The 13,303-nt window shown below is 37.6% G+C and overlaps 1 protein-coding gene across 6 annotated transcripts in view; it reads right to left on the bottom strand.

Moving 5' to 3' along the window:
- The window catches only part of LOC108133500 (serine/threonine-protein kinase haspin homolog), a 217,106-nt gene that overhangs the window by 32,370 nt on the left and 171,433 nt on the right, over positions 1 to 13,303 (bottom strand). For all 6 annotated transcript variants that reach the window (XM_070278663.1, XM_070278662.1, XM_070278664.1 and 3 more), the window contains one exon: positions 2,588 to 2,798. In XM_070278663.1, the coding sequence (XP_070134764.1) occupies positions 2,588 to 2,798 (211 nt within the window). The remainder of the gene's footprint in view (positions 1 to 2,587; positions 2,799 to 13,303) is intronic.

The raw sequence follows: 13,303 nt of genomic DNA, 5'->3' as shown, positions 1-13,303 counted from the left end.
GTAGTATACAAGATATCTACTAGCTCGGTCAAATTTTACCGTGCATAACGCTGAATGTTACAGAAGTTATGTTCGCCGCTGCCGGATACAATTTACTCAGGATCCGAAGCCGTTTTATAACTTTGTAAACACTAATCGTAAACATGTATCTTTTCCACCTCTGCTTACGTTTGAAAATTCATCTGAGACCTCTGATCAGGCCAATGCCGATCTACTCGCAAAATTTTCTCTCCGTTAGAAGAAGAGTTACTGGATCAATACAGTGTCAAAACCCTTACACTTATATGGAGGCCTAAAGAGACATGGTTTTAACAAAATTTGTGGTTTACTCTGAGCTATCACGTAACTTTGACCCATTAGGGTTATTTGCGCCAGTTGTAGTAGACCCAAAAATCTTTATGTAGCCCCTCTGAGAATCTCCAGTCCGAATGAAATAACTATCTCTTTGCCCAACTAATAACTAACCTTTAATCAAATTGCATATCCCAAGACGCATATTCGATGGAAAGGTTCCGGTCACACTATCCAGGTCCAGAACTATACACCTTGGTGGACGCCTTAGAGAATGGAAATGGGCAAAGCAATGAAAAGCTAGTATCATTGCCTAGATTGAAGCTGTGCGCAACAGTTCTAGGGGAAGAGCTCACGCATAGTCAGAAAATATTTAAGTTTGTCTTAAGACAAAGTTGCTTGTTGTTTTGGACTGACTCACGCGTCGTTTTAGGTGGGATTAATGCAACGGCTTCCACTTCCATTCAAGAAATATGATCCTGTGGCCCTTCATTCTTGCATGGATCTAGGGAGAACTGTACCAACATGCCAACCATTATATCAACCAGTTTGGATCTGAAGAAACGATTCATCAGCATCAGCACAGTAACTCATCCAGTAACACGTTATATCAACTCAGGAGGTGATCCTGATCAAGAATATATATACTTTATAGGGTCGAAGGTGTCTCCTTCACTGCGTTGCACACTTTTGAACAAAATAATAAGGGTATAAAAATATAATAAATAAATGTGTCTAGTAAAACTTAAACAATAATACTATGGGAGGAAAATTGTATTCGGTCGAAATTTTCAGTGCACACGCGGAGAGAGCGACATTTTAATGGGTGGAGGCGAAGCCGAAGTTCATATACTCGTGCAGGTATAATTGGATATATTTTCAAATATCATATTTTTGGTCAATCTTTATGAGACTTTCACATTTAAAAAGAGTCATAATTTTCTATCTTTAAAAATACCAAAATTGGATCATATTCAATCGTTCAGTTATATGGCTATAGTATAGTCGGCTGATCTTCATGAAATTCGGCAGATCGGATCAACTGGCCAAATTGTTCGGGAAATAAAAAATCTCGAATCCTAAACTCTACCAACACCAGAGCTATTTGACCAGGTTTTGACACAAACTTGATCTGCGTGGACACCATAGGAGTCCAAGTTCCAAATCGAGATCCACGCGTTTAACATTTTAATACGTTAATGAAGGAACTGGTTCTGAAACCTCAAAGAATGAGCGATATTGGCTAAGTTCCAATTATCAGGATATCAGATTCCAAGATATAAAATTGCTATAACAGGCAGGCTCCGATTTTTATTTTTTGAAGTGAATCATTTTTTTTTTTTAAATGGTATGTAAACGACTTTTTCATCACTAAATCGGCATCTAATTAAAAAAAAATATATGTATGACGCGTTAAGATATTTACTGTTTAATTGCTTGTGTATCGGGTTTGAGAGGTTTCTGAGTTACTTTGATGCCAAAATTAATGAAATATTGATATAAATGATGATAAATAATTAATTCATGAAATAAAGCTATGTATGAAATGAAGTTTTTTCTATTGATCTAATTAAACATGATAAAAAGAAAGTGGAATAATTATTTAAATTTAAGTAAAAAGCTGTTTGTGAGAGGTAGATAGTGTGGGATCATGGAATTGAAAGGAGGGGAATCAAAGGGGTATGACTGTGACAAATAAAGTAGGAGTAATTTTGCCCAAGCAAATAAGGTGTGGGTTGAATTTACAGTAAATTTGGGTTGTCAAATTTCACTTCGTAAAAGTAAACATGAACCGAATTGAACCGAACATGAACCGATTGAAATGAACCGAATTGATTGAAATAGTTTGGTATCAAAACTTTTACTAAATACCTTTCTGCACTGGTGCTGCAGATATACGCAATTTTCGTGGGCATTGTGGAGCGTGAACAAAATTTGAATTGAACTGCGCTTCTATTATAAAAGTCTCCTTGCATAATCTCTCTGTGTTACATACATTTTCACGAATACAATATAACCTTGTACCCTACGAGTACCGGAACAAGAGCGACAATTCCTTTAACACAATCACTTATCTTTCACATCATGTTCTGGTGCTATTTTTAAAAAAAGTATAAATGTGTTCGGCCCCGTTACGGCTTCCCAGCTCTGCTTTACAATTGTTAAAACTACAAAAGTTTACCAGTAATCCTGGGATACAACTTAACAAACTACAATTTAAGTCTATGCATTAAAATAGTGTGATATTGGAAGACATTGACGTTAAAATTAATGCAAACTCTTGCAAATTTACAACCTGGCTGTCTATCATTCTAGGTCGGGGCTGAGCCGCATGAGAGTGGTGATATTTACGCCTGACGGATCCAGTTGGAGAGTGAAAAGTATCTCCGCTTTCAGAGCTTTGTGTACTGTATCGTCTTTCCCTTGCTCTCTTCTGTTCGTCGCGCCGTTTGCGTTGCCGCTTGATTGCCATTGCGGAATGAATGCCCACCGAATGCATTATAGCCCTTAAAAGATAATAAATTCGCATTATTATATATGTAATTACTTTAAGGAACTCAAAGAGTTGACTTAAATTTATATATATTTTTTTTATAAAAAATTTATATATATGTATATAAATTTATAATGGTCTAAAACTTTGTCAACTTGACGCAATGCCACTTGACATATTTCATAAATTGCATATTTCATAAATTGAAATCTGGGATTTTCAAGCAGGGTAGGGTATTTTTTACGACTTTTAAATAAAACAAGAAAGGAATGCTAACTCCGGGCGTAGCCGAAGTTGATATACCCTTACAGTTAAAACCGGCTATAAATCAAAAACGTCAGATATAGTTGGTCGACCCTTATGAGAATATCATAAAATAACCAATTTATTACAATAAAATGTCTAAAAAGGTCCCAAGTTTCTAACTTCAAAAACACGAAAGTTGGATCGATCGTTCAGTTATATGGCAGCTATAGGATATAGTCGGCCGATCTTTATGACATTTATAAGGATATCGTAATATTTGGCCAAAAATAGCATTCATGCAAAATCCGAACTCTCTAACTCTAAAAACACCAAAGTTATAGCAATTCCGATCATTTCCGTTCAGTTATATGGCAGCTATAGGATATAGTCGGCCGATCTTTATGACATTTATAAGGATATCGTAATATTTTGCCAAAAATAGCATTCATGCAAAATCCGAACTCTCTAACTCTAAAAACACCAAAGTTATAGCAATTCTGATCATTTATATGGCAGCTATAGGATTTAGTCGGACGATCCTGTTCCCGAATTGTTCCTGAATTGGCGCATCTGTAAGTATAATAGGAATCCGTGGTATTAGTATATTTTCATCTCTGAACTTTCCATTTAAAATGCTGGCTTCGATCACGCTTTTCATTCATTTTTAAATGACTTATCGCTTACCGTTGCACAGCAGGGCGGGTTCGGATTACGAAGTATAATAATTGGTGATCCAACCTTTAATTGTAAATTATGCGTTGGCATGCCTTGCGAATCCAGTAAGTTCTCTTTTTTCTTACATAAGCTCTTCTTCTTACATAGCTTCTTACATAAAAAATTTTCTGCGAAAACGAAATTCATCGATTCAATTTGACCGTTCGGCCAACCACAAAATCAGTGTATTTCTTGCAACAAAAAGTTTTCGGAATCAAGCAACAAAATACATTCGAGTTAGCACCATCGAGAAGAATTGGGAAAACACACAAAATTAATCTTGTAATTGGCCTTTGCCTATGCTTGGAGCCATATAAATGTACATGTATTATATGACTTTTCTTACCTATATGAAAAAAAACAATCCAACAACAAAGGAGGAACGAAAGCAATGTGTGTGCCCCTCTATAGATGGTTGGTGGTTTCAGCTTCGTGATTTACTCTCCCCTCTGTGGGTGAGACAACTGCCTCCTGCCATTACTCATGACATATTCAAGAACCACGACACACTCTTTTGGCTGGTCTCTTTTTATGCTTCCTCATTTCCCCAAGTTTCGGACCTCGATCGGAGCTCGATCTCTGTTGTGCTGCTTTCACCATGGTCCTTTGAAATTTCTATGCGGCCTTCCAGGATCGCTAAGTTCCATAGCATTTCCCATACACGACATTTCTCCTCCAGCGCATTTTTCTGGTCACGGTCGCGCTGTTGCACCAATGATCACTTCGTTCCACGGCGTTTCTCCTCCATTGTTTCTTCTGCTCCATGGCCCGGTCTTCTACTCTCGGTTTCCTCTCCATTTTGATCCATCTCGCTGGATTGACTTCTCTAATTTTCTCTTCTCTAGCTTCTCTGCAACCTGTTTTGGTGTGGGGGGAGAATTCATATTCTTACACTGTTCTCTGATGGAACATACGGTTCCACCATGCACATTGACCGGATAATTTTGTTAAGTATAAAATTTAATGTGAATTTTTTTTTTCTTGCGCGGTGAATTTCAAACATTCGCACAACCTCTAGACGATTTTCGTAGACTATTACTTACTCTGTTTATGCGATGGCCATCACGAATTCTTGAAAGCGCTATATAGAAATAACACCTGTTTATGTGACCCATATAATTTAGTGATTTGATTTTAGTAGATTTTTGATTTTTTGATGTCAGTCGTGTAAAATAAGGTATTTTAGTCGGGTCAGTCTTTTACAAAAAGTAAACAAACGAAGCAACGTGATAGGTAACAAAACAGGTAAGCTAACTTCGGGCGGAGCCGAAGTTGATATATCCTTGCAGTTAAAACCGGATATATATTTCAAACATCGGATATAGTTGCCCGATCCTTATGAGAATATCATAAAATAACCAATTAATTAGAGCATTAATTACAATAAAAAATCTAAAAAAAAATTCCAAGTTTCTATCTTCAAAAACACGAAAGTTGGTATTTCTACCAAATACCATTTCCGATGGTTCAGTTATATGGCAGCTATAAGATCGTTATGAAATTTGGTAGGTCAAGAATATATATAAATTATATGTCTCCTACATATGAGACATAGGATATGTCTCCTTCACTGCGTTGCACACTTTTGGAAAAAATTATAATACCCTCTGCAAGGGTATAAAAATAAATTTTTCATTTAAAATCGGCATATAAGAACCCGAAAATTATTTTCCAAAGTTGCAATGGAAATCTCATTAATTTTAAAGCATAGTACTGAGTTGACGAAAATCCGCTGTCCAACGAGTGACAGCTGTCAAACTCCATATAAAATTGACCAAACAAAAAAATAGTCGGCCCGAAAAATTTTCGACGCGCCAGGACAAATTAAAATTAATTTCTGCGGTCAAGGCGAAGCCCATAATATGGGATTTGACCCACAAGGGGCATTTTAATGCCATAAAATGGCATTGAAATGATTTGTAATTGATTTGGATTTTGATTTTGACCCAGTCATGATACAATTATATAAGGTAGTCCATTCGTTGACTTAAGTCCGTTATTTTTGTTTTAACATAGTAAGCGTTGAATAGTGCGAGTGAAACGGCTATACAGTACTTTGATTAACCCTTACAAGGAGCATGGTGCAAGTGTTTATCATTTTATTTTAATAAGTTTAGAGTTTGACATTATTCTTTGTTTTTGTTTTTGGACAGCCAATCTTTTGTTTAAGTTCTTAATTCTAAAGTGTATGCGTATCTTAAAATAAAATTTTTTTATGTTTACACTTATATCGACCTGCTCAGCGGCGTTTAACAATGTGTGTTTTAAATTTTTAGTTATTTGAAATGTGTCCTTAACAATATGTAAAAATATGAGTTCAAGTTGTTTTATTTTGTTTTTAAATGTCGATGAAGGCTTCATCAGCCCTCCATGCTACATATGTAAACGTCGACTCATCTGCTAGCTCATTACACAAACGTAATTTTTTTATGACAAAACCTGCCAGGTATTCAAGTGCATCCTCCGTCAACTCGTTTACCTCTTCAAATTCTTCGTCAAAATCAAACTTTACGCCTAGCACGTGCTTGCGACAATAATAGCAAAAAGTCATTTTTTGCTTGGCCACTTAAGGGTTAAAGGTATGAAAACAAAATCACCTTTCAGTTTGACAGTTTGGAATTAAAGGACCAAACCCGAACGATATGTCAGTGGAATGGACTACCTTATATAATTGTATCATGGACCCAGTTTTCTATTTCTTAATCAGCTCCTTAGCGGCGAAATACATAAACAATACACCAACATCCAATCGTTTTAAATTCATTTTTGCTAATTTTTTTTGTTTACAAACAACAGCTGTTCAGTATTACCTTATTTCTTCATTTTTTTGGTCACACTAGCTCGGTAGTGAATAAAGTGCAAAATCGCTATCAGAATTTCAACAGCGGATTTTCGTCAACTCAGTACTATGCTTAAACTTTTATGCACGGCGTTGCCACCTGATTCATGTTTTGATGCTGGAATCGTTGTCAACTTTCGTGAGTTGCCGAATTCACGAAATGGCGCTTATGCACACACGACTCGCGTGAAATCATGAAATGAAAACGTGAATTCGGGATCGCAAAAACACAGTAACTGTTAACTAGATTAATTACCTAGACCAAAGAATACAAAGTACACAGCTGGGACATCAGGGCCCAACGCACAGTGGTCGTTTTGGCCTCGCTAGCGGCATTAAATTATGATTTTCAAATTTAATTAAACGTTAATTTAAGTTTACCTATCGATAACATACACCTTAATTAGATGCTAATTGATGTTTTCTAAGCTCATCCATCAGCTGATGATCAGCTGTGAACTGTCAAAGTGAACATATGTTTTTCAGCAGGTGATATATACAATTTTGGCGCCCTTTTGCTTATTGGTTGCATATTTCAAGTTTGGTTTTTAACAACTATAAAGGTATGTGCTACATAGAAAATCTGTGCTTGTGACGTGTCAGTATATGTGTTACTCATAAATTGTAGTGGGTTTCGAGTGTATTAACAATGTGCGGAATAGAGCGCACACCAGTCTTTAGTGAAGTAGAGCTTAACAGATTCACCTGGATTCACTCTGGTTGCAATTGTTTGTTAAAGTGTGAATCATTGTCTGTCCGAAATACCAAAAATGAAATGTGTATTTCTGCGTATCTACAAGTTATTTCACATTTTAGGAAGAATGTCAATGTCGAAGCGCGCACTTTTCTTAGTATGGCACGGCGAAGGGATCTTCACTAAGAAGTCCTTCGTAATAAAAAGCTTTGCGTTAGAAGAAGTTTGTAAAAAATATGATTGTAACGAAAAGGAGCTTTCCGAAATTGATAAAAATCTGCGCGATTTCAATAGTAGACTTGTCCAGTAGTGGAAGAAATGCGATATAAATAAGGCAGCTTTTGAAAAAAGTAACAAAGAATGCCTAGACACGGCTCAGTTGTTGATGGAAATATCATCATTTAGGAATGTTGGATGCCCAGAGAAAAGGACCAACTATCAGGCATTTGGGAGAAAGTCTCGACGGATGCATTGTTGTTGGCTGCAAGTAGCAGCTTGTATAAGGACGGAAGGCGCAATACATCAAGAATTGTATCGAGGCTGTATATTATAAGTACTGGAAGTACTAACAATGGAAACACTGCACGAAGATTTTTTTCAGCAACCAAATTTAGCTGCGCGCATAACAGGAGTACACCAAATTTTAATATTCCGATTTGGCGTTGTCCTGCGAGCATTGGCCTATAGACATTATTTAAACATTGATGCATTCGGATCGTACTCTATGAAAACTGCAAACATTTTTGTTAATAAATACCCTTGGTTTTACATGTCATCGTCTGTTTACCGAATTTTAATTCATGGAGCAGACATTCATAGTATGATGTCAGAGGACGCGCTTCTAGCAAGAAATAAAGATTATCGAAACATAAGTGAGAATAATACAATGAAAATTTCAAGAAAAACACAATGGAGGATATAATGAATACGCTTTTTGTTTCTTTCTATCCTCTAATATCTTCAATGTCAAATGGCTCATCAATTTCGTCATCGAAAAATATTATCATGGACAAAGACGTTAAGAGCTTGCTTTCTGCAATGTGTCCGACTCTGAAAGTCAAGATTCAGAATAATAATTTTAATTACAATTTTTGTATATAATGTATATTTTTGTTATTTGCTTCTTGATAATAAAAGTTACAATCATATATCTTACTCTTTTTCTTTTGAATAAAAAAAATGTAATAAAAATCATTTAAAAAAAAAATAAAAAAAATAAAAAAAATTTAGAAACACTAAAAATTTTACATAAAAAACCGATTGCATATATCTCTAATATTTCAGAAGTTATTAATTAAATGCCGCTAGCGAGGCCGAATCGACCACTGTGCAACGGTGAAGTTTTTTTGTCAAGCTTGTTCGTGAGGAGGAAACTTTTGACATGTGTAAAAAAAATGTGACACTTTGATCACTGCCCATCGAGTCAGGATGTTAGTTTACGAGTAATGCCTAAAGTAGTTGATCTGTATACAATTTTTCTATGTTAAATTCCTACTAAGGACTTCGAAACTTTTCTTTTTTGTAAATTTTTTTTTTATTTATTTTTAATTTTAGTATAAACAAAATTAAAAATTGTGTCCGGCTAATTAAATTCCAAAGGAGTCCAACCGTCATTTTGTCATCCGACGCGTTACTTATTTTTACAACAATTGTAATAGAATGCAATTAAAAATAATAATAATAAATTAAATATAAAAAAAATAATAATACAAATAATAATGCAAATAATCATAAAATTAAAATTCATTTTTAAAAATAAAAAAACTTCTGCCATAAATTCGAACCCCAGACTCCAGGGGAGGAAAGCGTCCGCTTTCCATCTAGGCTACCCTACACGTTGATGTAACGATCCTTAATTTTGATATTGAAGTAAAAGCGTGAATCAATGGCAAAAACTGAAGAGTAGAGATAGTAGACGATATTTCTGATCTCTTTGCTCTTACACTGGTTCGATGTGAACGTTTCAAACTTGCATCGTTCCAAAGATGTTACGTTCACAAAATAGAATTGTCTCTTTCTTGATTGGGTTATAAATTTTGGAAAACACATTAAAACAATTAAAATATAATAAAAATAGATTTAAAATAAAAAAAAAGTGGATGTCTCGATTCTGATTTTAACTTGTTTCACTCTGCACATCAGCCAAGCACTCTACCTGCTCGTTCCAGCGGGTTTCAGCGCTGGAACACGCTATAGAACATTTTTCTTTGTATGAGATGCCCCATCTACGTACTTTATAATCTTTGCTTAGACTTTTGTGTGAGGAGCGACTGTATAGGGGACCGAATGAGAATCCTACAGCTTTGGCGAGAAAGAATTCCTGCGTTGTTTGTGGCACAGTCTGCGTCTTCCATGCATTTTAATGGCATACTACTGTCGCATGCCACTCTTCAGATATTTTTTGACCACACAGCGCCTAGGGTCGTGGTATAATTGGATCTTCTTTGTTGACAAAGCAGTGGGCGGAGATGCATTCCCGTAGGCCAGGATGGCGTGTCCACGCTACTGGTAAGAAGTGCCCTGCACTACAGATTATTACGTGTTGTCTCCTCTACTGTTATTACACTTTTTTTAAGAACCACCAAATTCTAATTTAGTTTGATTCAACCTATCAAATTTCATTTGGATCGGCCGTCTATTTCCTAGCCGTCTAATTCATATTTTTGGGAAATGTTTTAATTCTAAACTAGTCCTAATCTACATCTAAATTCAGCCAAATCGATCAAGTTTTTAGAGTTTAAGATCAGGCTATAGACTATTTATACTGCTTTATTACTGAATCGGTAGTAGGAACTTAGGGGGTAATGGGGGGCGTTTTTCCCCAAGCGCTAAAGTATGCAAAACAAATTTTTTGCTGTGAATCCATACCTTTAAACTTTTAAGATAAGATAAAGTGTAGTTGGATGAGATGAATATCGGGTATAACATAGGCTCCCATGTCTTGAGAGAATGGAAACATGACCAAAAAATTTGTTTCAAATGTTGGCTTAGACGCTTGTTTATTGTTTTTATCTGAATGTTGCAATCCATTCCGGTCTGAATGGTTGGGGGCGCTTTGGAACTTTACGATTTGACTTGCCTGGCAACCCAAAAAACTGCTGCTATGAAATCCACCGTTGATCTTCCCTTGCAAAAATCGTTCAGGCTGGTCGAGAACCCTGCATCCCTGCGACCCGGCCCCTGCGGGGATTTTAGCCTCTTAAACACTTTGCACCGGGTCAAGCAGGGTTGCCCTGTACGACGACGGCTTTTCTCTTGTCTTTCCCGGCTTGTGGAGCAGCAAGATGATCTGTGCCTTCCACCGGCTGGGAAAGATCCCTTCGTAAAGGCACTTATACAGATGTTTTGATATTTTGGGTGCAGTAGCAGAGCTCCGCTCCCATTGGAATGTCGTCTGGACGCGGACCTTTGTTGGTACATAGAGCTTTCGCTATTCCATAACTTTGTCAACTGTTATCTTGTAGACCTCTTTGTTATCAGCCAAAAGCGTGCCCTACAATGGTCTGGAGTGAGTGGATTTGTCACTGTCTTTTGAGCCTGTAGGCTAATAAGTGGTTCTCTGCCGAGTCCTATTGGCTAGGAGCCGTTTCTCAAAGCTGTCGCTATGACTCTCTTGTTGCATCAGCCTCCTTGCCTTCCTACACTTTCAGCGGATGAAGTCGATTCCCTGCCGGCCGTAAATGCCCTCTCCAGCTTAGCTGCAAGGCACCACACATTTCGTTTCCTTACCCAAAAAAAAAAAACTGTACCGATTTCACGTGCTGCCTCCTCTGCTGATTGCCCTTGTTTTAGGTCGAGGGAGGCGAATTTTTTCTTTACTACTCTTCCTCATGCGTGAGTTTTCGGGCAGCCCCAGCCCGGCTCATACATTCCTTTAAATGCCTTGATAGTAAAGGTGCGAGGTAGGAGCTAAAATTTCAATGTGCCGGTCGTTCCTCGTTATAATCGTGTAATAAGCCGATTTTAGCCTCTTGCAGGCATGTTCTGCTGGTTGTGTGGAAGTGTTGCACATCCTCTTTGCTTAGGTATTGGATGCCCCTTCTCACAGAGTTTGGGTGTACATTTGTCCACGCCAGAGAACGGCACGGGTGACACTTTTCGACACCCTATGCATACGCATAAAAATTTGTGTGCGAGTACCACTCGCCACACAAAAAAAAAGGCAATACCGACACACACAATTTTTGTATGAGTACAAAGTGTCTATTGCCTTTCTTGCACCCATGATTTTGTGCCTATGTGTCTTAAGACGCAAAACACCCGGGTGTTTTTCGGTCGCTTGTGCAGATCATACCAGCCACCCTAAAAAAAAAGTGGAATGAGAGAATAAGTAAAAAAAATGATCGTTGAAATAGAGCAAAAACACACATGAAAGTCTCGGGTGTCTTGACCAATACCCGAGTGGTTTTAAAAAACACTCTGGTGTCTATGCATTGATCGGCTGCTTTCCATTGCTCTTTGGGAAAGAATATCTGTAAGCGATTTCTTTGATCCAACGAATAGATGTTTGTTTATTCTCGCAATGCAGATAGCACATAAGTTAATTCATGAATTATATATTACTTTCATTTTGTTAGTTTCCTTACATTTTGATTTGAAGTCAAATTTTTATAAGAAGTCCTTAAAAATTTGTTTGGTTTAAAAAGGTTTTATTTAGTTTTTTCAAATTCTGCTTAACATTTTTATAATAATTTAATTTTTTTTAATGTACTTTGTATGTTTATATTATTTTTAATTTTAATCATTTAATTAAAATTGTAAGATTTTGTCCTTTTCCTTTTCTTTCTAACTACCTAAGCGCCTAGAACATACGCCCAGAACATGCGTCTTTTACATGAGTAAAAACAACAAAACCCTTCCCTACGATCGTTTTATGATCTTCTTTGTGTGCCTTCTTCCACCCATCCGTTTTTTATGTGTACCTGCGATCCACCCACAAGAAACTCAGTGAGTAAAAAAAAGGCATGCACCCGAAATCATGGGTGCTTCCAGACACCCCCACTTTCTTGCATGGTAAATACTCATGCACACAACGTTGTGCATGCAAGACACCCGGGTGCCTAAAATACTCTGTGTTTTTCGTGTGTACTCATTGTGCGAGTGGCACGCTGCCGTTCTCTGGTCCACGCAAAGCAACAAATAACGTATTTTCTATCCATCTCCTACCGAGAATAATTTTATACTTTATATTTACTATACTATTAATAAAATATTACATAATACATACTTTATATTATATTTATTTTTATTTTATAATAATTGTTGTATATTTTTATCTTCAAAGAGCCAGTTTATTTTTCAAGCCCCGATTTTTTTTTTGTATTCTTTACATAAACATAACATAAATTTACTTAACATAAATATAACCATAATAGGGGGGGGAGGTGGTTGTTCATAAATGATGGATAGTGGGGGCTTGAGAACGGGCAATGCTCCTGAGCCTATGCATTAACGCTGCAGCAAAAGATGGTACTGCGTCCCAGAGCATCTGGTTCTCCAGCATTACCTCCACTAGGTTTCCCGGGTGTATTGATCGGCCTCCGTCGTCTCCAGTCGGTGGCGCTCTCGTGCAAAACGGCGGCACTCAAAGAAAACGTGCCTGACATCCTCGACTATCGTTTCCCGCACTCCGGGCACCAGTCATCCTCCGCGTGGCCAAAACGCTTCAGGTATTGACGGAAGCAGCCATGTCCACTCAAGACTTGGGTCAGGTAAAAGTCGACCAGCCCGTAGCTTCGCAGCACCCATCTTCTAAGGTTAGGAATGAGGGTGTGTGTCCATCTTCCCTTCGTCGACGCATCCCAGCAATCCTGCCAGGCTGTGAGCGACCTCTCCTTGGCGTCCTCCCTTGCAGCTGTGTTGGGGGTGCTGCTTGGGCGCTGCATACAAAATTTGCGCCGAGGCAACGCTCACGAGGAGCCTTCTTCTGTTCTGCTCGGGGCCTCTGGTGTTTAGAAGGATCCTCACAAGGCCCCTGGTAGTGGCTGCAGCCTTGCCCTGGATATAATCAAGGTGCTCGCGGAAG

Source organism: Drosophila bipectinata, chromosome 2R, assembly GCF_030179905.1.
Source record: "Drosophila bipectinata strain 14024-0381.07 chromosome 2R, DbipHiC1v2, whole genome shotgun sequence".
In the NCBI taxonomy this organism is placed as follows: domain Eukaryota; kingdom Metazoa; phylum Arthropoda; class Insecta; order Diptera; family Drosophilidae; genus Drosophila; species Drosophila bipectinata.
This window is presented reverse-complemented; position numbering and strand designations above follow the sequence as displayed.